Source organism: Balaenoptera acutorostrata, chromosome 10 (genome assembly GCF_949987535.1).
Source record: "Balaenoptera acutorostrata chromosome 10, mBalAcu1.1, whole genome shotgun sequence".
Lineage (NCBI taxonomy): Eukaryota > Metazoa > Chordata > Mammalia > Artiodactyla > Balaenopteridae > Balaenoptera > Balaenoptera acutorostrata.
In genome coordinates, this window is record NC_080073.1 from 19,300,612 (window position 1) to 19,324,378 (window position 23,767).

Sequence of the window (23,767 nt, forward strand, 5' to 3'; positions counted from 1 at the left end):
GGACTTGAAATTATCACTCATTTCTTTCTTCCCCCTTCCTTCCACTCAGATGACGAAGTAATAGGAGTTAGTGTCAGTGTCCGGGACCGCGAAGACGTCGTCCAAGTCTGGAATGTAAATGCCGCTGTAGTGGGGGAAGCCACCGTTTTAGAAAAGATCTATGAACTCCTGCCCCACATATCTTTTAAAGCCGTATTTTATAAACGTAAGTGCTTCATTTCCAGTTACTACTTTCTAGCTTATTCTATCATACTTTTAAAGCCAGAAACCGTGTTGCCAATGAGGTGCAGGGAGAATCGCTTGAAATTCTATAATCCAACAAATAATTCAATAAAATACATTTTAAGGGCGTTTAAAAAAAAAACTTTAGCCTCAGAAATTAAAGTGAGATTTCAGTTGTCGCCTAAACACACGGATCAGAAAAGGAGATACTTACTGTTTTTGTTATTTCAAAAATTCAAACCTGATCTCAAACTTGTCACTCTCAGAAAAAATTACCTTCAATTTGAAGCAACAATAACAAAAAAAGTTGTTATATGAGCTGGCAGGTAGATTTTCAATCATCCCTTCATAAACAGGGATTTATAATGTATAACATCTGTATTTGTGGAGGAACTCGTTCTGCGCACAGGCATGATTGAATGTTCTACTGAAATGCTAATACGTCCTCATTACGGATGACTGTGACACAGAAGAGAATGCACGCATAGTGGTGAAATGTTAACAGTATGAGCAGGTGTGTGGACCCATTGTTTCCATCATGATTCATGTTCATTGCTTTTGTGTGCTCTTTTGAAAAAGTCATCTTTTTCATAATGAAAACCGCTTAGTGCTATTAAACCAATGTTTGGTAGATCAAACTGCGGGTTACAGTTTTACCAGTGAGTTAGAGAGAAGGATTGACAGCCCTACACGTATATGATGAATTTCCTATTCCCCAAACTATTCCAAGAGTCAGTAACCCAATTTTTTTAAACCATGGTATTTCATTGAATCTGAGATGCCCCTTGATGATAAGTATTATTTTAGTATGACTAAGAAAGAAAAGTACAAGGCTCCTAATTAAACTATGACACATTCTTGATTCTGGGGGTCTTCATATGTGCAGTGGGGAGGCAGGGTGGGGAGTGCATCTTAGTATTAGGGAAACGTACTCTATTAGCGTTTCACTTTTCCCAACCCCTTGTCAAAAAGGAGAAGAAAAAAGTCAAATTTTGCTTTGTGATTGTCTTACTATGATATGAAGAGTAAGGCCTCCCTCTAAGCAATCGTATAATCACAGGCCCAGTGATGTAGATTTTAAGCAGTGGGACAGACCTGCTGCTGCAGATATTCAGGAGATGCTTAGCATCTGAATTTTAAATGAAAGTTTAAATAAAAGAGACAGAGGATGGCACTGCAGAAGTCGCTTATTGTTTGTGCCGTGTGGAAGTCGCACATTTGTAGATGCCATCTTGACTCCATAGGGAACATTAATTGTATTTTCAGCCCAGACATTAATTGAAAGTTCACCGAGGGTCTGTTTTTTGTACTCCATGAGACTAACTCCAGCAGAAACTCCAAAAGGAAGTATGTTTCGCCGCCGTTTATGAACGGGGCGAACACGTTCTTTACCTCCTTAGAACCTTCTCCACATTTGACTCCAAAGAGGAGAAAAGCAATTTGGAGTGGTAAAGTCAGGCACTGTGGATTTTTGTCCCACTTCAACACTGTGACCTCGAGCAAGTCACGGTTTCTTCTCCTTTCACTTTCCCATCTTAACTATTGAGAAGGTTGGTCTTAAATGATCTCCAAGGTCCCTTCTGCTTGAAAATTCTAACACGCAGGGTAGCAGCAGGCTCAACACATGATAGGAGTGTTTAGGCCACAGAGGCAATCGGGCCACTGAGCGGTTAGGCTAGTTTTTAGGGCAGTGGCAATAATGAGGTAAACCTAAGCAAGGATGAGTCATCACTTCATTGTTGTGATGGCTGGGGTTGGGGGAGGGCGGGGGGAGAAAAAAGCCAGACAAAGGAGGGGACGTTGCAGCTCCCCAGATCAGGAGCCCTTTGGGGCGTCAACATTTATGTAGAGGCCATAGTGACGTTCATGAGTTAGGCAGAACTGGCTGCGGGTCTTAGTAGAAATGCATATTTTAAGGGCATAAATTGACATTTAAAAATTCAACGATTATTCAAATAAAAATTGGAATTGGAAAAAACAAGCAATTGTCTTTATTTTATATAAAGCAGGCAGTCCTTTACTCAGTAGGGTTATACACCACATGCTGCAGAATTGATTTGGAAAAATGAGGTTTTGGGCAGAATTGCTATTCACAGCTTGATAAAGAACAGGTAGGGTGGTAGGTAGGTAGGTAAGGAACAGGTAGGGTGGTAGGTAGGTAGGTAAGGAACAGGTAGGGTGGTAGGTAGGTAGGTAAGGAACAGGTAGGGTGGTAGGTAGGTAGGTAAGGAACAGGTAGGGTGGTAGGTAGGTAGGTAAAGAACAGGTAGGGTGGTAGGTAGGTAGGTAAAGAACAGGTAGGGTGGTAGGTAGGTAGGTAAAGAACAGGTAGGGTGGTAGGTAGGTAGGTAAAGAACAGGTAGGGTGGTAGGTAGGTAGGTAAGGAACAGGTAGGGTGGTAGGTAGGTAGGTAAGGAACAGGTAGGGTGGTAGGTAGGTAGGTAAGGAACAGGTAGGGTGGTAGGTAGGTAGGTAAGGAACAGGTAGGGTGGTAGGTAGGTAGGTAAGGAACAGGTAGGGTGGTAGGTAGGTAGGTAAGGAACAGGTAGGGTGGTAGGGTGAACTAGGTCAGAAATGGCCAACTCCACGCTCTTCCTCAGTCTTGTTACAGGAGCCACGTGACAGGGGAGATTTTCCCGCGTAGAAAGAGCCCTAATGAATTTGGGCAGGGCCTCCAGTCGGGTGGCTGAGGGTCAGGCTGTTGATAAGTTATCTGTGTGTTAGATACAGTTCGGTTACTTGACTGGGAAACTTAAATGAATGGAGACCCCCTCCCCCCGTCAAATTCTGTTAGGTTCTTCGGAGCAGCTGAATGACAAATGTCTTCTGATGTGAGAATTGTTTAGAGCAGAGTTTGGCAAACTACACTGTCAAGCCAAATCTGCCCCCTTCCCACCTGTTTTTGTATGGGCTGCAGCTAAGAATTCCTTTCACATTTTTCAGTGGTTAGAAAAAATCGAAAGAAGAACTATGTTTTGTAACATATGAACATTGTATGAAATCCAAATTTCAGTATTTATATATAAAGCGTATTGGTACCTAGCAATGCCTGTTGGGGTATATATCATCTGTGGCTGCTTTAATGTTACAAGGGTAGAGTTAATAGTTGAGACAGAGACCCTGTGACCCACAGAGCCTAAGATGTTTATCCTCTGCCCCTTTCCAGAAAAAAGTTTGCTGACTCCTGGCTTTGACCTTTTCTATATTCCCTTTCAACCAAGGCTAACCTAAGGCCCACAGAACTTTTCCCTGTTCCCCAAACTCTCCCGATTATGAATGTTCTGTTCCCATCTCCGTGACCCATCAGGATTGCACTGTCTTAACTATGACTGCCCCAAACTGTCCCTCACACTGAGAAGTAATAAAAATCTGTGGACAGTTCCTATCTCTTGATTTATCATTTGGGGTCCAGCATCGCTAAGAAGTCTGTGGGGCCCCCCCCCAACACTTGACCCAGTAGCAATGATATACTTCATAGAAGAGCAGGCCACATTTTGTTCGATGTCCTAAAAATCTTTCTTAAAAAGAAAAAAAAAAACATAAAAAGTGAAATATTTATAAAGTTCTACATGTGAGAAATGTTCAATTAAGTCAGCTTGGATTCCTGGCCACCCTTGGGAATTGGGCCAACCTGAGGTAACCCTGGGAGCTGTAAAGTGTGCTTGTCTCAGTGTTTTATCCAAGTAAAGATCAGGTTTGGGTGAATAACCGTGATGATCCTAAAGGGCACATGGTCCTGTTCCCCGCCTCACCCCTACCACACACTAGTCTGAAGAATTTAGTCCATCTTAAAAATACAGACTTAGGAGGGGCTTAGGAGGTGAGATGGGCCAGCCCATGTCTGCCTTCCTAGGACATCCTTCCTAGGATGGGGTGGGGGGAGACAAAGCATGGGGGATCTTGAGTGGCCTTTGGCTTTTTCAGCCCCAAGTCAGTAACTTTTCCATTTGAGAGAAGAGGATCTGCCCTTGCTTCATGATGATGGATTTAACCAAGTCCAGGAAGTGGATTTTCAAACTTGGCCTTTTGCCTTGGAGGAAATATTTTATATTTCACAGGTCTCCCAATTCCCACCTCCACTTTATAAAAATTTAAGTCTTTGGAAAATATTTTTCATAGCATCATTTTTTATTCTGAAGTTCCTAATTTTAATTAGTCATTTTGCAAGCCAGACAGTAGGGCTGGAAAAAAAGAAGAAAGAAAGAAAAAAAAAAAAAAACGTGATTGGGAAAAATAAAAAACCCATCCATTTAATGAAACTTCATTGCCCACAGAGGGTGTTTAAAGGTAGGGGAGGACCTAAGAGAATGGCTACCCTCCTTGTGTTGTTCTCAGCTTGGTTTTACTTTTGTTTTGTTTTATTTTTAAAGATAAGCTTGTGAATGGCCCTGTCTTGGTTCTGTGAGGCCCCTCCCCAGCACTGCGTTCCACGCGGGGCCCGTTTCCCTACAGAATTTGCTGGCAGCCCAGCGTATCCTCTTCATCAGCTTGTTGGGATTACTCATCCTCTCCGGCACTGCAAGAAGGAACAGGCAGCATGCCCATTGCTTGTTTATTCCTTGTTTTAATTTTCATTATTACGTTTCTCAGGAAATGCACGCCTTAGCTAACAGTTACTGGCACACAAAAGTATTTGAGTTCTTGCCAACATTTGGGGAAACTGAATGAGATGCCTTAGAGGAGGGTTGCCCCATCCTTTGCTTAAAGTTTTCTTTCCTTTTTTTCTTTTTTGTTTTTTTCTGTCCTTTAGCCCATGAAGAGCATCATGCTTTTGAAGGTGGACGTGGAAAACACTAATTGCACTCTGTAAAGAATTCTTTGTCCTTTGCTGATTGGTTTTGGAAACGGTCTTAACAGGAGGGAGAGTGAAGAGAAGACTTGCCGAAGCCCGATGCTGGTCCATTTAGAGTGGGTTTCTGCCCCTGCAGATTGAGCAATTAGGATTCAAAGTGGCAGGTGGGGTGGAGGGAGATTGTGTGGGTTTTTACCGTCACATTACTTGCTTTTTTTTTTCTTTTTTTTTTGCTTTCTGAATTCTCTATTCTTTTCACTCCAATTTTTTTTTTTTTTGCCCTTTTAAACTCCTCATTCAGTCTAATTATTGTTTTCTATACTCCCCTTTCATTGAGGCACAAGAAATTGGTTTCCCTTTAAGTAGCTCTGCTGTACCTAGTTAATGAGAATATGCATAATCGTGACAATACTGCTTTTGAAAACCACACTGTCCTCGGAGGAATACTAGCTCGGGTGAAACCTGTCTTTTGATTATTTGTTGTGACACATTCCTACATACTGTGCACTGGGCATTGTTTTTTCTGTCCCAGGGAAAAGAAAAACCTTACTTAATCTGATTTTTCACTGAGAGCACACACATCTTTTATTTTTCCTTTTTAAGAATTTTTTTTTTTTTCCGAGATGAAAGGAAAATAATAGTTGGGTTGCCAAACATGAAAACTATAATCGCAGTTGAGTATCAGGATATAAGTCAAACTGTAGGTCTTTGGACCCTCTGTGGAAATATTTTCCAACCAGAATTTCAATTTGGCCTTTTCAAAGGGAGGCGCTTAGAGTGGTAGCAAGGGGTTTGTCTCAATAGGAAACCTTATAATTTCTGATCTGAAGAGAAGGTGATATTTTAATTGTTTGAATTAAGCTGCTTCTAAATTTTGGGTGTGTGTACCCACTTAGGGCTTTCCAAATCAATTCAGACACATTTTGTTAAATGATCCCCTTTTACTCTTCGTATTGTGTGTCGTTTCCAATAACCAATCATTCTCCGGTCTGGGCAGCTTTCCCCTGCCTTTTTCATTTAGGAGCAGAAGTTAAATCTCATTTCCAGGATGAATGTGAACATTCACAAAGTTGAACTCTGAATGCAATTCTGTTCACATTAATTTTTAGAATTGTTGAGATACATCGTATTATGTTACCAAATAAATACCGGTTTTAGTAGAAGGAAATGACCACCCTCTGGAACACTCAGAATGTTCTGATTTCCCTCCCTCGACTCTGCCAAGCCTCTTGCTGCGTCTACCTGAAAAAGGCAGGGCCATTTGGAGCCGCTTCCTCCTGCTGGCTTTTCTCTGGACTCAGGGGAGCTAGGGCATGCTTATACATTTCACAGAAGGGCGGTGCATCCAAACTTCATTGCACCCCGGAGTTTTAATTCCTCTTGCAGTATTGACCAGCAGAGAGAGGTGGGGCCACTTCCAGCCCACAACCTGTGTTTGTAAATAAAATCCTCCATGCAAACATTTTAAAGGATTTGAAACAATATCTTTTTACAAAAGTCCTGCCCTTCACTTGCATCAGTAACTACATCAACCATAATAACAATGATCATGGCCTTTCTTTTTTTTTTTAATGCTTTGTTTCTAAACTTGAGTTTCTCCAGTGATTTCAAAATGAGGTATAAGGATATCAGACCCATTTTTCAAAAGCCTGGAACTTTTATTTTTTTAAACATTGTACTAACATCCAACTTGTTTTAAAATTATTGATCAAGGATTTAAAAAAATATTCTGGGCATGAATTTAAATTCTTTTTTATAATATAAGTATTTTTCTGATAGAGTAGAAAAAAGGATATAATTGACTTATCTTCATTATAATTGTCATATATATTTCCATAAGTAAATGGATGTTGAAGTATTTTTATTTTTGAACTTTATTTAAAGCATTGTGATGACGTGTTCAAGTTTTGCATGTATGTAGCTTTTGAAGTAAAAAAATAAAAGGAATAGGAATGTTAGGCTGCCATTAATGTTTTCTAGTTTCTGTTGTTTATGATCACGAAACATGGCTTAACACACAAAGTAGGTTTTTTTGTCCCAGAGAACTTGTGCCACTCTTTCTGACCCTGTGGAAAATACCAACTGTGAGAAGGGTTTAATTTGCCCAAATTAAAAACCTATCATCTAAATTACCCTAAGAGAGGATTTTGTCAGATTTTGCTTTGGAAATTGTTTTAATTGAATATTTAGTTAAGAGACAGTGTATGAACTAAGCTGATGTAATCAGTTTAAAAACCTCTCATTACCTTTTTGGATTAAAGAAGCTAATACTCTCTGTAGATACAAGGAAATGTTTTGTGGGGCACGTGACTTTAGTGTTAGGGTGGTGTCCCCCGCTCGGCCATTGCTGGGGAAAGGGGGCACTTGCAGTAGAATCCGGGTGTCTTTCAGCCAAGCCAAGCCTTTGCAGGTGTAGCCTGGACTCTGCATAGAGCCATCCAGAAGCCAGAGAGCTTGCTCTCTGGTCTTTGTCATTCCTATTAAATAAGGACAGATGGTACTCATTGAAAGTAACTTGTCTGTATTTCGGTTCTCTTTTGTAAGCGCTTTCTGAATGCCGACTCACTCCCTTTTAATGTTCCTCCCACCCACAATGTTTCTGCATTTCTGAAGTGAGGGTGTAGTTTACAGAGGACACGTCCATTTAATATAACGTGCCTATTAAATTCAGGGATACAGTTGATGGAGAAAAAACATGGAAAGGAAAACACAATTCTGGTGAACTTTGAGCTTAACTTGACTCTGACCTTCTCCACTTTCTTGAATTTAGCCGATGTCTACATCATATATATAGTCACAAGACTGTACTTGAAAGAAATTTTGAACATAATTGGGCCCACTAGACATAGTGTATAATCTACCAACAGAGAGATTGTCCTTTGTGAAAGGACGGGGACTAGCCAGCGTGATAGAACTGGGCATTGAAGTCTGCAGGCTACACCGCAGTCCTGGCTTCCTTAAACAGGGAACACTCAAAGTCTGTCCCCCTAACTCCAAAACATGTCACCCCGATCACGCACTAAATATCTGATCCAATCTGGCCATTGATACACTGATACATAATCAGATGCCCTTGTTATAAGCAGCTCTCATTCTCTGCCTGTCACACTCAGTGACTGAAGCAGTGTCACACTGTGGTGTTAGAACCTTATTATTCCAGGAGGTGGGCATTTTGCTACACAATGCCCAACTCTGAGAGGATCCCAACTTTTGTATTTACACAAAGCTGACAACGTTTGGAGCGATCACATGGTGGCGCTGCTTTCCCGCCAGCGGTTCTGCCTCAGCAGCATAATGTATCCAGCTCTGTCTGTTTGTATAATCATTTTAAGATTCCACTGCCTGTTGCTCTTGTGGTTTTATAAAAATTTGATGAGGTACTACCAGTAGAAGTTTAGCTCTCCTACACCTAATAAAAATGTGTCAAAGATAGAGCACTCCGGATGTGCTTTAAAAAAAAAAATCTCAAATCTTAGGCTCTCATTGAGCCTATAAGCAGTTAGGAAGAGAAGGAATGAAATAAACTAACATATAGGAAATACCAGAAATATTTCATCAAAGTGGGCAAATCTTGTGCCCAAAGGGAGAAAAGTAAAGTTAGAGTTTGATTCTTTTTTCTTTTCTTTTTTCTTTCTAAATATGAAACTCCCCTTTAAAAATGTAAGTCTGCTGTTCACCTTTCCTAGATTGATGTTTCTGTCACGTTTCGCTCGTTACCAATGAAAGTAGAGGACTGCCTGTAGACAGTTTATTTCTTTAAAGAGGATATTCAGACCGATGACAAGTTACTTAAGAGTTTGGTGACTCAGGATGGTCAATGCCTGGAGAGCTAACTGCTGCAACAGCAGAGAGGGGTCAGAAGGTGAGGAGGAAAAGGATAGGAATGGAAGTGCAGTGAAAGCCCCCTTGGGGTCTCTTCTCTTATGCAGCAGTTAGAGTGGGGCTCTTCCTCTCCATCTCCCGTGAGGAAAAAAGTCCAAATAGATGCCTCACACATCTGATGATACAGTTCTGTTTTTGTTTTCTGCTTTAACATTTGCATCGAAATCTAACAGCACTTCTCATTTAGGTTAACCCATTCAGGCTCAGAGTCACTCTCTTAGAGATCTGGCTGATGCAACTCTACTCCTAAAACTCACAGACTCTTAGAATTTTAGAGTGGAAGGGACCTTTGAGATCATCTACCAGGGCTTCTCATCCCTTAGCATGCAGAAGAATTTACTGGGGTGCTTCCTTTCTCGACCCCGAACCTAGAGTTTCTGATTCAGATACCTGCCTTTTTAGCAAGCGCCCCAGGGGTTCTAATGTGGATGGTCCTCAGACCCCCCACTTTGCAAACCCCTGATTATATCCAACCCCCTGATGTTTCAAATGGGGAGAGCCTCACCGCCACCGCCCCCCCCCCGCCCCCTCCCCCCCACAAGCTCTCTCAGGTGACCTGATTTGGGTGTATGATACCAACAACCTTCTGAAGGCTGGAGAAAGCCATTATTACCTAGACTTGAGAAAATGATGTTCATAAATAAGAACTTTATGGCTAGGACCCCAAGCAGTAATAGGTAGCCCACCTCTGGAAGTCCATAATATAAAACCTTTAATACACAATGGTGTTTTTTCTCTTTTCTAGATACCATTTCAGCCTGTTAAGAGAAAAGAAATTAATGTTCAGAAAACGTAGGTACCCCATATGTGCAATAACTCCTTTTCCATAATGTCTTACGGCATCTGGGGTTCAGCATCATTGAACGAGATTAAATGAACGTTATAGAGCTATAAAATTGCATGTAAAATAACGCAAAACTGTTCAAATGACTATCAAAGTAGTCTGGGAGTGAATTTCCATTCAAATTAATTGTTACTCCTAGATGTGGCTTAGCAAAGCTGTTACTAAATTGGAAGGATACTTTGATACATGGAAGTATCCAAAAAAATCAGAGTATTCCCTAAACCATGTGAATGATAAGCAAAAGTCATTGTGAAGTCAGTATTATTTTGTTCATCGTTGCTACTGAAATTGAGAGTCCCATTGTATATGTGTGTGTTGAATGTACCTTACTAGAATATCCAATACAACAGCCTTTTGGATATTCTATGCTCTTGTGTCCTTCAGAAATCACAAGGTTGAAGAATCTGTCTTAAATGTTTTTGTTTTGGTTCCTGCCTGAGAAAAGTGATCAACTCATTTAACGAAATGCACAATCTCTTTATGACAGTTTCAACTTCTCAGGTTGAAGTCAGAGAATTTTTCTGAAACTTCTATTTTGGAACAAGTGTTTGAGATTTATTAACCTGGCAACTTTGCATGAGAGAAACAAACGAAGTGAATATCAGCATTTCTGAGTTCTCTATAGAACTTTTTTTTTTTTTTTTACATACAAAGAAGCGACTTTTAATGAAGGTTTAGGAGGTGAAAATTTTAATTTTAGCAGTTTACATAAATGATGAATGGGGAATATTAAAGGACTTCGAGCATTTAAATTAAGTTACAGGGTTTCTATTTTCGAATAGAGCGATTAGCTTTGTGAGTATACATTAAATCCCAACCCCCCCAAAAAAAATTTCTGAGCCCTTAATCAGGTAAGATGGCTGACAGCCGTTGTATGGTTTTTCAAAAAGTTTTTAACTATCTTCTCAGTAATTGAGTAATAACAAGTCACCATCCCTTTGCATGTCCCCTCACCGAGATTTCAGTTTCATTGAGATTGTTACACAAAAGGATTTCTGAGCTTAAACTAGTGGGCACACTTTACCTTGGCACCTCCAGTACCCTTTGTCCCAAATTTAAAATCTTACCAGTTGCATTCAAAATTATTCATTCTTTTGAACTGTGTTACCTGTGTAACTTGAAGCAGGTTTATTTGCCTGATGTTTTGGATCTGCCTGTGCCCCCTCCTCCCCGTGGTATACCATCTGTGCCCTGTGCATTTGGGGCCCTTTCACATATGGCTACAAGCTGGTGTAATGCCCTTCCTTTTGATCTGGCTTCATCTAGTGATTTGCTCAGTATTTTTAAGGTCAGACTGAAAAGTTTTCTGTTCCAGTTATTTTTGATTTTATATTGTGTGTTGTGTTTGATGTTCAGATACATGTGAAAGTTGCTTCTCTAAGTCAGTAATTTTTATTCCAGCCTTTGGCAGCCATCAGGTAAGACTAGACTGTACTTTTCTTACTTGAAAAAACATAGTGATTTATGTGTTTCGTGCACATGTTTGGACTTTTCATGCAGAAGTTCTTGCCGTTTTCTAATTTGGGACTATATTGCTGTGAATTGGTGCTCCTTCCTTTTTTGAAGTTAGAACTTCGTGGGGTTTGTTTAAGTGTTCATTAATCTGCAGAGCTTTATGTTGAGATCTTTCCTAATCTGTTGCCGTGGATTCTCACGCTGTAATTGGGTTCTATAGTATAGAAATGTCGTTCTACTCCCTCAGGTTTGGAATTTCATGCAATGTTATAAACCACACTGCTTCATCTTGATAAGGTTCCAGGTATAGGTGTGGTGATTGTCAAACCCTGTTTATTCCGGCACCTACTGAAACTTTCTGTCCACCTGTTTGGATGCGTGTGAAGCTCCTAGCATGCTGTCTGACACCTAGTAGGTTGCCATGTGTCCTCTGGCAGGAAGCAGCTATTCCTGTTTTCTTCTCCTCCCTCCTTGAATGTATTTGGTGATAGGGCTCATGTTGGTGTCTTAGGAAACACATTTTATTTATTTTCATTCTTTTTCTTTACCCTTTACTAAGAACGGTTTCATTTTAGAATAAGCCAATCATGCTTGTTTCTCTTTTGTCCCCCAATTTGCCCGTAAGATTCAGTTGCCCCTTATTTAGCCACGTAAAGTCGATTTACTCTTGCTTTCTAGCTGACATATCCCTTTAAAAACAAGCAAAATACCAGCACTCTTATTTCTCCCATTCATCTGCAGACTCTTCCTAACTCTCCCTGTAAAAGCAAGCAGTTCAAGATTGTGTGTATGATGCTCAATTAATTTTAACACAGTGAATTAAATGAAATTAATTAATTAAATGAGGAGCAGGGCATAACACTGTGAAGGCTTTAAGATTTCCTAATATCTCCTCCACCCATTTGAGTCTGATTACTGCAGCCATGTATTCAGTGTGTACTTTATCACCTACAGGTTATCCATGCACTTTTGGAATGTGTTCTTGGTTGTTTTATAAGCAGAGGCTCTGCCTTCCCACCTAAAATTCAGTTTTTTCGAGGCCAACTAGTGACTCTTTTAGTGTAGTAACCGCTGTTACAGAATTTTTAACTGCTTTCACTAATGAATGTATTTTTTAAAACTCTCTGGAATTCTACAGGAAGTTAGGTCTTTTGTTATAAAAAGAAAACAGTAGCATTTACAAGGCTCAGCAAGCCTTAAAATGTGTATCATTGAAATATGTATCTATTTCCCATCATCTGGCTCAGCCATGGTGCTGACTAGCGTATTTCTTGCCAGAGAAAATAAGTTTAAATCATAAGCATATTTAACTAGCAAGCATAAATCATAAGCCTTTCCAGTCATAAGCACGCTGAACTCTGGTACCGTTTGTACAGATGGTATGGTTAAATGTGTGTGCTCCTCCCAGCCTCAAAGATGTGGACAAGTTTTTACTCCCCAATTTCCTCTTTCACTGGGGGAACTTAAATCATTTGTTTTTTGTGCACATAGAATTCTAGAAAGCACAGACCTAGAGGAGGTTTCAGGTCCTAGGAAAGTTTTGGGTTTTGTGACTTACTGGAGAATGAAGGAAATGAGGGTTCAACACTAAAGCAATAATGCCCCCTTTTAAGGCAAACGTAATTGGTGTTTCGTGAAGATAGTCAAGTTCTGAAAGACAAGACTTTGATTTTCAGAGTGTATCTTTAAAAAAAAAAATCACGGACTCAGAAATAAAATTTTAACAGAAGTCCCTTGGCTTTCAAAGAGTGTTCCCCAGGTGGCTGGTTCTACAGAAATACTTGTAGATACTGCAAACAAAGCTCCTATTGTAAAATATATTTTTAAAAGTCTAGTAAAACAATAGCACATCCATACTGACGTGCATTGCGTGGCAAAACGTTAACATTTTGGAAGCCAGTAAGCATAATTTATGTGCTCATTGATTTTGTTTTATGAAACATCACTTTTAAGACCTTTTTATTATAAAATAAAACAAAGATATAGAAAAACCACCCAAAACAAACATGTAACTTAGTGAATTGTTATAAGGGGAAGATTCTTAGATCAGCACCCAGGTCGAGGACTGGTGCCCACTACCCCAGGAGCCCCGTTCATGAGTACCCTCCTGGTCACAGCCCCACCTTCCCCATTAAAATAACCTTTATCCTAACTTAACAGTAAGCACTTCCTTGCATTTCCTTCTGGTTTTATCACTCGAGTTATAGACCCTCGCTTTTATCTTTTTATGTAGAAGCTCCTCTACTAATGAAAGTTGAGGTCAGAAAAATTATTTATAAGCCCTTTCAATGATACGTACAGAATGACCCTCTATAAACAATTGCTATCCCCCCAAGTCAACAATTGGACAGACTCTGATGTGCTTCTGCTGAGGTTTGCTGCTCTGGTCATAGCTATATTAACAGTAACAGCTAATGTGTATGGAGTTCCATGCCCTCTAAGCACATGGAATAATCAATGTACTTCTCTCCAAAACTCTAGGAGGGAGATCCTCTCATTGTTGTCCCCATTTTCTGTGTGTGGAAACTGAGGTTCAGAGAGGTGAAATAACGTGTCCGAGGTCACACAGTCAGTCTGTCTCAGAGCCAAGTTATATCCAAGGTAATGGCTCCGGCCTGTTCTCCCAATGCTGTGCTGCCTTGATGGAAGTTGAAGATTCCGACGCATAAGAATTTTGAGATTCCATATAAGAGTTTACCTCTAAAGGAAAGGATCTACAGCTTTAAGAAAAAGATGGAAAAATTGCTGTCCTAGATCACCTTTTTTCCTTTTACAGATGAAAAAATGACCCAGAGAATATAAAGAATTTGTCTAAAGTCACACAAACAGTTGGTGGCAAAATTACAGACAGATCCCCAAACCTTCCAGCTGTTAAAATCAATGATCTTTCCTTCATTCCCTACCTTATGTGGAAAAAAAGACATTTTCTAATCTGCTTTTTTGCATCATTTCCACAGAGCAGAGTTGACTTGAAACCAGTTTATAACTAGGCCGCACCACCCACTTGCTTATTTTCTCAAGGTTTTAACTGGGAATTAAAAAATTTGTATGTGAAGTTTGCTTCCCCGCCGCACTTACTGAGTGCCCGATCTGTGGATGCACGTGCCTCACTCTCTTCTCCAAAGAATGTACAAGAATAACACATTTGACTGTTGTGGATGGCAGGTGAAAAAGAATTACTGGTATAGTGTAGGCCCTTCAGCATGTTCACGGCCAATTCTGGATTATCCCAGCACAGATGGATTGTGCAAAATCCCTCTTCTGCTTCTTACTGGTGACCTTTAACTATTTGTGTTTGCAAATGCCTCTACCAGGATTGCAAAGGAGAAGAGCAGAGAAGATGGAATCTGATTCCTTGAGCAGAAGGTTAGGCATCCTGGTAAAAGGTTTGGAGGTTTTGGTGGCAGACTGTGGGATCCTCTCTGGGATGCCCGACGTAGCCTTGGGTGTAAACCTTCAGAAGAGAGGCAAACTGGGCATAATGCACAGAGCTTAGTTTGAAATCTGTGTTACTGGGTTGAAATCCCGTTAGCTTGTGCCTTGAGCAAATCACTCATCTTCTCTGAGCCCCGGTTTCCTCATCTTTAGAAGGGAAGAAGGTGGAGCTTCTTCAAGGCAAACGGCATACTTAGGCAGCCAGCTCAGTACTTTGCTCATGCAAAGCGTTTGTAAATGGTACTTCCACTGGTTGACTGTATCCATGAAGTAGGTCCGGTAAACAGAATGAGCCGAGCCAGTGAAACTTGGGCACTTCCCTCTTGAGGGACTGGCCCAGCTTCAGCTGTTTGAAGTCCTGCAAGTTGCTGCTGGCAACACTGGCCAAACCCGCTAGTCTCCTAACTGCTTGTTTACTGGTCTTTCCACCTCATCACACCATATTGGGGAAAACATCTACCTGCTTCACTTGTGCTCTGTGTACCTGGCTTCTGAGTCCATTTGCCGTGAACCAGTTTAAAACCTGAATGAACCTTCCAGTTAATTATTTTTTTAAGGACATGACTGCCATCATTACTCAGGAATATGTATTAAGAAGGAAGTTTGGTTGATGAAAATATTTCCAGGCCGAGCAAATTAGTGTTGAAGCATGAGTCCCGTGTTGTCCAACGTGGATTGCAGGCACGTAAACGTGACACTGGACGAAGATTGTAGCAGGCTCCCAAGAATTCCCTGAGTTACAGGCATAGTCTTTGAATCCTGGATACCTTAAAGGAACGTTGATAGGCATTAATATAGCTGAGATAAGGATTATATGGGATACTGACTCATTCAGCAAGTATGTATTGAATCTTAGTTAAAGTAAGTATTGTATCCTAGTTAAGATGTACCGGGCACTGGGGATACAAATATAAACAAGACATCATCCCTTCCTCGTGTAGCTTACAATTCAGGGGATTGGTAAATATCATAGAACTTCTGAACTACTCCATCGTAAGAAAGACAGGAAGTAGATCTTAAACATCTCTGCATTCCAAATGCCTACACATACTGCAGACTCACTGCAGGTTTGAATGAAGGAATGTTTGCATGTTACCCTAAGCAGAGGTGGTTGTTTTTTTTTTTTTAATCAAAATATCCTTAGATTTCTAAAGCCGAGTGTTTTCACTAATCTCAGTATTGTTTTAAAATTCTCTGGTAATAGTTTTGACAATGAATTCAGTAACCACAAAGGCTGTTTATAATTTGTTGGTGCTTTTCAAACATCTTTCAAAGCCAAGCGAGCCCCTGACTTTTGCTCAGTAATTCACTGTGTCTTTCTGTCTCTACCTGAGGGGTAACCATCATAAAACGGCCTGTGCACCAACATGTTAAATATGGGCATTCTTAAACACTGTGGAATGTCTAAAGATTGCTTACTCTGTCATTTTTAAAAGCCCTGTAATTCCTTATAAAGCATATATAGCATCTGAACAAGAAATATGACACTAAGTCTAGGATTAAATAATATCTTGGGGCTGCTACCTTATGCATTTTCAGCAGTTTGGGAACTCCACTAAGTGCAGGTTAACAAGACCAGAGCATCATAAATGAGCATCTGTCCCATGACCCAGCTGGAGACCCCTCCGATTATTCATTGCAGAAGCACGTGCTGACACCGAGTTCAGCCCTCTCGGCTCTCCCACTCTTAGTGGTCTTTTAAGATTGGCAGGAGGTCAAATCCTTCCAGCCCCACGCTTTGTGGCATGGCTAAATGTTCTCTGGGTCTTGCTTTGTAGCCCTGATAACTCAATTTTCAAAATTAAAGTAAACAAAAGGAGACCCTGGCCAGGGAGCAATCCAACCCTGAACGTTTACGTGGAAAAGGCTGTGTGTGTGTGTGTGTGTGTGTGTGTGTGTGTCTGTGTGTGTGTGTGTATGTGTGTTTTAAGTGTTTTAAATGAGAACAGGCAGCTCTGCGGAGAAGAACGTGTTCGATTGGGCACCACTGCTGTTTTGCCCGCTGACCCGGGCTTTCGCAAGCCCAAGTTCATCCTTCCACTTCAAAGGCCTGGCTCTGAGCGGATCACACATTTTCCTTGATGACAAATTAATCAAACTTGATTTCTCGTTCGAGATGGATACAAAAGAACTACAACTCCCCGAGGCCCGAAAGTCAATATAGCCCTTCTGGCTCTGATTAGAGTAACAAAAGGATATCTGAAAGGCATCTTCCTCCTGCTCGAGGCTGTGGGACGGAGCTGAAAGCAAGCCCGGCTTGTAAAGGAGAAAGGCCTTATTAAAACACATTTCAGCTGCGACTGAGTGCATGGCGAGCCCTCCTGACAGAGAAAATGACTTCTTAGTAGATGCTCACCTTTACTCAAGAGCAAAGTTTCCGCTTAGAAGGACTGAGAGGAAGTAGTATATTATGAATCTGAAATGTTTATAGATCTCTCCTTTTATGTTTCTGCTGTGAAGATGAGGTTAGAAAAAAAGAAAGAAATGGCTCTGTGATATCTGGCAAGCGTTAGAGATAGCCCTGAGTTTGGATAAGGAAATTGACTTCTACCTGGCTAAAAAGGGAATTCCCCGAGTGCAGGGGATTTATGTACCTGTGAAGGCAGGCCTAGGACAAGGTGAAGGAATGGGCTTCAAAATGCAATTGCTGTGGGTCTGCGCCGACGCGCACTCATAGGAGAGAGTGAGAGAAGCCTTCTGCTAAATCGGGGAGCACAGGATTGCAACGCAAAACCCTCTTAGCAGCTTTGTCATCTGCCGCTTCTGTGGGGCATCCAAGGACAGTTTGCATCCTTCTTGTGATTGCTCTGCCTTCTAAATTTAGAAGAATTGCTGTTGCACGGAATATGGTCCCCTAACTGTCCTGGGCGAGCTTTACGCTTTTCCCAAAACGCCTTCACAAAAGGGAACGGTTCATACCTTGAGATCACAATTTTGGAAAGAAGTCCCGGAAGGTTTTTTTCTTCCCCTTTAATAATGTAGGCAAAACACGCACAACTACACACGGCGGGGTCCCCTCCTGTGAGTTTGTAGGGTCCGCTTGCCCAGAGCCCCTCCCGCCGCTCGACGACTGATGGCTGTTAAACGTGGGTGGAGGGAAGTGGGGTCACAGGGGTCCACCTCTCACGGCTGACACTCGGTTTGAAGATCCCTCCTCCAAGTATCTTTCTGATCCTGACAGGTAGGTTTCAGAATGTCCGTGGCATTCCAGGACCCTTAATAATTTAAAGCTGTCGTTTAGATTCCAGCAACGGGCAAACTATACTGAGGGTTCTGCCGCCCCCGCCCCGTGAGCTGGAGCCGCCCTCACCCCTGCTCTCTGACATGCAGGCTCCGAGCTGCAAAACCCTCCGCCCCCATCCCTCCCTGCTCACCCCTTTCCGGGGCTCTGGGGGCGAGCCCAGGCCCCCTCCCCCATCGAGCCTGTTCTGAGCTTTCCAGCTTGAGCGGAGGAGCCCTCCTCTCTCGGGATCTAGGAGACACTTGAGTCTCTTCTACTCCGCACACCCCACCACCGCCCGCCCCCCGTGGCCCTTGGCTCGTCCTGGTGTGCGTGTTCATTTGCCAGGCGTCCCCAGGCCTTGTCACACTCCACGTCACCCAGAGCGCTTCACGCGGGGGCTCTACAGTTGGCTGAGCCGAGAAGCCACCTTGCCACCAGCCCGTCAGAGATGCTGTCTTAAGAAACCCATGCGCCATTCCTGGGGGACTGCTTTTGTGGCTGGAAAGAGCACTGCCTTTCGAGCACCCTACACCCCCACCTGCTCGTTTTGCAATTTCGAGTGAGCTGCCTGACTTCTGAGCCTCCATTTGCTCATCTGGGTAACAGGAAGGATGAACGCCTCCATCGCTGGGTGGGAAGAGCAAATGAGAAAATTACGCGTGAAGGCCCATTACCAACTGTTAAGCGTTGTTCTTGTGTAGGTTTCGATGTTAATGCCTCATGGGACTGCGGTGTTTTGGCCAAGGTAGGCCTGGGTTTTTTGTTTTATTTTGTTTTGGTTTTTAGGTATTTGGCTAATTGTTTTAAAATCACATTCTAAAGTAGAGTCCAGAAACCCTTTATTTTTATGAAAATTCGTTTTTTTAGGATAGAAGTAGTACCTGCTCATTTAAACAATAATAATAGTAGCTGGCCGCCTCCCCATCACCTTTTTTATTCCTAAATCATTAGTAGGAAGTAACAGTGTTTATGAATATCTGAAGATATGCAAGAAAATTGGGCTGCTTCAGGCCAGGGTTGGGGCGAGGGGAGAAGGCAGAGATGTAAAGAAAGTAAGGGATACTGAGTAGGAAAAAGGAGGGACCAAAGGAATGCGGTGAGCCTGGCGAAGAGGCGCTGCCTTACCTCAGGTGGTACAAGAAAGTAATTTATTAATAACACCTGTCTCTTCCCCGTGTTTAAGAACGTCTTTAAAGGAAGCATAGCTCCACCTCTTAACTCTGCTTCCGGAGGGGAGGTTTGACGGCAGAGAGAACCTGCGAGAGCCCCCTTGCACTTTCAAGGGTTTAGAACGCCCCCCAAATTAGAAATTAAGTCGTCACTCACGCTGATCGACAAATACACATCATCTTGCCACCAAGAGGCAGAAATTTTTGGCCCTGCAGAAACTTCAGTGGAGGTTTGTGGCCTTTCATTCTTTTTCTTGTCAATGTTGTATCTCGTCTTTAAGAATGGCTTACGCCTCTTGTGTTTATGTTGCTGAATTCTAGTCCCCATGACATGAGTTGTGTGCTGTAAATGGTTTCTGCTGGACGGTTGGCTAGAGTTGGAGAATGTGTCGGATTCTAAGAGGATGAAAATGGGAGTTACTTTGGTCTTCTCCTTGTTTGGTTTTCCTCAGCGGGTTGTTACATCTCTTTGCCCACGTGAAGCCCCCAGACAGAGCAGCCCTGGAATGTCATTCAAATGAGATGGCAGAGGCTGCAGTGGTGTGAGAACTTTGCCAGGACTGCGTGTGTGTGTTTATCTTTGTGCCATGGGAGCTGAGGAGGTGCCTTCTGCCTGTGGAAAGGCATCAGTGACTCCTGGTTATAACATACCCTTGTTCTAACAAAGCTCAGTTGCCATTTCACATATCCATTTCATTTTGTATATTTCATTTTTTACAAAATTTTAAATCTTGTCTTGCAGACAGAAACACCTAGTGAGTTCCTAGATTGAGCTGTTGGAGGACAAAATGTGTTTACCTGGGACAGAACACAGGTTTTGAAAGCAATTTGCATTCAGAGTCTGTTACAGTGACTGGCTTCTTTATCTCCAGTTCTTAGAGATACTTTCTTCATTGAATGAAGTTCAGAATAGATCAAAAGTATCTATTTTTAAAAGCTGTAGAAATTCTAAGGTTAATTTTTAGCAGAATAGGTAAACAAAGCACTCAGCTCATCAGATGGTTTCAAATTCACTACCCATGTGTAAGCCGGCAGCGTCAACCTTGATAAACTACCCAGTGTGGTTTTCTTGACACCCTTGCGGGCCTCCTCCCAGTTAACTAGATGGAGTCATCAAGAGACAACCAAGACCAGCTGTGCCTTGGAAACTCGTGGTGAGGGTTCGTTCTAGAGAGATTCCACGGTGGTGGAAGGCGAGCCCAGGAAAGTCCTCTCTCTCCGTTCGTTAGGTGGTAAGGTGTGGTCTCCTGAGCCCAGTAGGACTCAGGCAGGTTGGAGACCCTCTCCCAGCATTGCCATTGCAGATTTCCTAGATCCAATACAAGTTAGGTCCTCCGGGGTTGTCAGTTACACAATCCCACCTCTGTGAGCGCAAGCGCAGTGATGAACCTTTCTCAGCTGCACCTGCCAGACACAGGTGTGGACCTTGTTAGAAGGAAGATAAACTGCCATTTACCTTTGGATATGAATGGGTTTCCTAAATCCATGCTGGTCATCCTTTGATGATTCAAGAGCAGTCACTGACCTGAATCAGGGTCCCATCTAGTGACACTCCCTTATTTCAGCTGAGGGTGCTGAAACTTAGAGCGGAAAGGTCCCTTGTCCAAGGTCACAGAGCTAGTGAGCCTCACAGCAGGATCTGTACCTCACTCCCCATATTCCATATCCAGTTTCCTTTTCTCTAGGCTACTGTAATTTTGTAGTTGTTTAAATCACACATCCCTGTCCTCTATTCTGCCTTTATTTTCTGAATTCTGTCTATTCCGAAGTTTTCACTGAAGAAAAAAACATGTTTTAAAAGTAAGAATTAAGCAAAACACCAAATTAACTTCAGTAGTTTAAAACATTAGGAGTACAATGAGAGAGGGTCACCATAAGCACCATTGCATTAGGGCTACTGAATTCCAAGTGACAGAAAAACCAACTGAGACTGTCTTAAAGAAAAAAAAAAAAATTATGAATGACATAACTGAAAAGTTGTGGAGGAATGGCTTTAGGCAGAGTCTGATCCGGAGACCTGTTGTCTTGGTTCTTATTTTTCTGTTGTCTTCATTTTCCAGGTCTAAACCTATATCCTCCCAGTTTTAAGTGCAAAAATACAGACTTTTTCTCTCCTTCTCTCTCCGGAGTCCTAGTAAATCCCAAGGTTGTGTACCATTGACTCTAACTGGTTCTCATTCTTATTCCTGAGCCAGTTACTGTGGAAGGGGCACAGCCATGCGGTGACAGGGCAGGCTTACGTCGCATACCCATCCCTAATGCAGGAGTGAGGTCATGGCGGTGGTCCCCAGACAAGGGGGTATTGATACTGGGTGACAGAACCCCAAAAGCTCCGCCACAGCCTCCAGTCCCAGTAGCTGCATGACCTAAGGCGTGTTTCCTAACTGCACAGCCTCCCTTTTTTCAGCTGCAGAATGGGGTTGATAACAGCACTGCCCTTATTTTGTGTAGTAGTCTAAGCTGCGTCAGGCTCGGTAAATTTTAGCAATTAGCATAAACTGAGAAGCCAGGGGGCTGGGGCTGGGCGATGCAGTGGCTCCCAGTTGCCATGGGGATAAAGTCCTGACTCCTTGATCAGCCCACGGGGAGCTAAGTCTCCAGCCCTTCCTGGAGCCACTCCCCTTATCTCTCCCCACCTCCACTGCCCCTCCCTGGAGGTGGGTGACTCTCCCCTCCTCGTCGTCTCTTTAGAGCAGCACACCTCTCCCCACAGAGCTCATAGCTACCCAATGGAGATGGCCTCCTTGTCTGTCCCGCCCACTAGACTTGGTGAGGATGGAGACCATGACTGTCACTCAGGAGGCCACTGGCTCCTAGCAGGTGTTCAAAGGATCTTTGGAATGTAAAACAACCAGGGGTGAACACTAGGCCAGGTGAAGGCCTGGTTGGTCCTGAGGGTTTGCTGCCCGGTGGGTGAGGGGGCTTGGTGCTGACCTGTAGCTGCAGTCACCACCCTAGATCTAGGCCGCTTGCCTGGCATGGGCTCCTATAGATGCCCAAGGAGAGTGAGCTGGACATGGAATGAGTGCCCTCACCCCCGTACCATCCCACCGTTGGAACAAACCCCGGGGCCCTGCCTGCACAGACTCTTAACAGTCCATGTCTAGGTCTATGGGCCACAGGTTATTTTGTAATAAATTCTTGTTTTCAAAGGAGGAGCTGCTGCCTGATGCAAAAAGCAGATTTTAATCCACAAAAGAACTTCCCTGAAAGTCAGGATTTACTTTCTGTGTTAAAGCGTTAGAGCTGCTCAAAGTAAAAATGTCTCTGACTCTATGTTAAAGGAAGTTGGCTTTGGTAGGAGAATCAAAAATGTCAAAGGAACAGAAATTTGGAAATAACACGATGGTTGGTGGGACCCGCCCTCTGCCGGCTGCCCCCTCCCCCTTGTCAAGTACAAGAGCCTACTGTCATCGTCCCATGCGGCTGGCACTTTTCAGGGAGGGTCTTGCCAAAGATGAAGTAGGGAATATAATTCTTCCTAGTCAGGTTGCGTTTTGACTATTCACAGGCTAGAAATCCTTCCTTGCTGTAAATGCTGGAGGTGAGCTAAAGGATTAGACCCCAGCTGCAAATGCATGCCGTATGTCTTAGAAATGAATCTGGGCAACTGTGCTCGTCAGCTCGGCTTGCACGCCTGCTTCCCTCTCTTTCTGCCGCCAAATTTCCTCTCGTGGAGTTGGTCTCTCTCTTACTGGAGTATTTCCCATGTGTTTGCTAAAGGGAAATCACCACCAAGACATCTGCAAAGTCTCCAGGCTTTGAAGTACCCACAGGAAACTCGGCAAAGAGAAACCCAGAGTTACGTTGAGTCTCCCGGGTGGGTGGACATACTGTTTGTTTGGTTTGGGTTTGGTTTGAGAGCAGCTGGGGGTGAAGCCCAAATCCAGGGCACTGGCACCACCGGAAATTAAAGTGTCTTCATTCTTCTCCTACCTGAGACAGGAGCTTTAAAGAAAACTTGTTGTTGTTTTTTTTATTCAAAGTAATGAAAAATAAAAGCACGCATAGAAAAGTGTTTAGTTTCCCCTTGTTCAAATGACAGTTCAGGCCCGCGTGTGCTTTGAAAGTACGTGTTTTGAACGCATAACCGTTGAAGTGTATGTAGCATGTAAGAGTTGACAAAGGGCATTTGTGTACATTAGCTCAGGTCCCCTTTGTAACAAATCAAGGTGGTTAGCATATTAGCATTATTTTGGTGATGAGTTGACTGAGAGGAGGATGGACAGACTTGCCTAGCATCACTTTGCCAGTGAGTGGCAGCCCGCGGTCCCTCTGATTCCAGAGGGAGCGCTGTCCTGCTGAGAGACTCTTACTCCGATTACTGGGGGAAAGTGGCCTGACCCTGAGCTGTTTTCCCCTCCACATCGCCCTCAAATTGTGGAGTCATCTCTTTCTTTGGGGGTGGAGGCCAGTCTTCATGGCTCCCCAGATAAAATTAAAGAAATTAAACAATAATCACAGTATGATTAATAACATTTGTCGAGCTCTGTGCCCAAATCTGTTGTAAATTACATCTGTGAAGTTGGTTGAGCCTCACAGGAACCTTCTGTATACGGTGAGGTCAGGTGATCTGCCTGCCTGAGGTCAGTTGGCTCGAGGTGGTGAGCCAGGATTCAAATGCAGGCGGTCCCCCAGCAGGCTCTTCCTCTTAACCCCTGTCTCTGTATAACCCGTACTGAGCACCTACTAATGCCAGGCCCTTTGCACTATCTCATTGACTCATCACCATCCCCATTTTATAG

The 23,767-nt window shown here is 42.8% G+C and overlaps 1 protein-coding gene across 4 annotated transcripts in view; it reads left to right on the forward strand.

Moving 5' to 3' along the window:
- The window catches only part of EIF4E3 (eukaryotic translation initiation factor 4E family member 3), a 45,234-nt gene extending 35,178 nt beyond the window's left edge, over window positions 1-10,056 (forward strand). For 3 of the 4 annotated variants that reach the window (XM_007192444.3, XM_057555190.1, XM_057555188.1), the window contains 2 exons: window positions 50-205; window positions 4,973-6,980. In XM_007192444.3, the coding sequence (XP_007192506.1) occupies window positions 50-205; window positions 4,973-5,019 (203 nt within the window). In that variant the 3' untranslated portion in view covers window positions 5,020-6,980. Of the gene's footprint in view, window positions 1-49; window positions 206-4,972; window positions 6,981-9,641 lie in introns of those variants that run through there. The other variant, XM_057555189.1, reaches the window with a different exon arrangement.
- The last annotated feature ends 13,711 nt before the right edge of the window (window positions 10,057-23,767 follow it).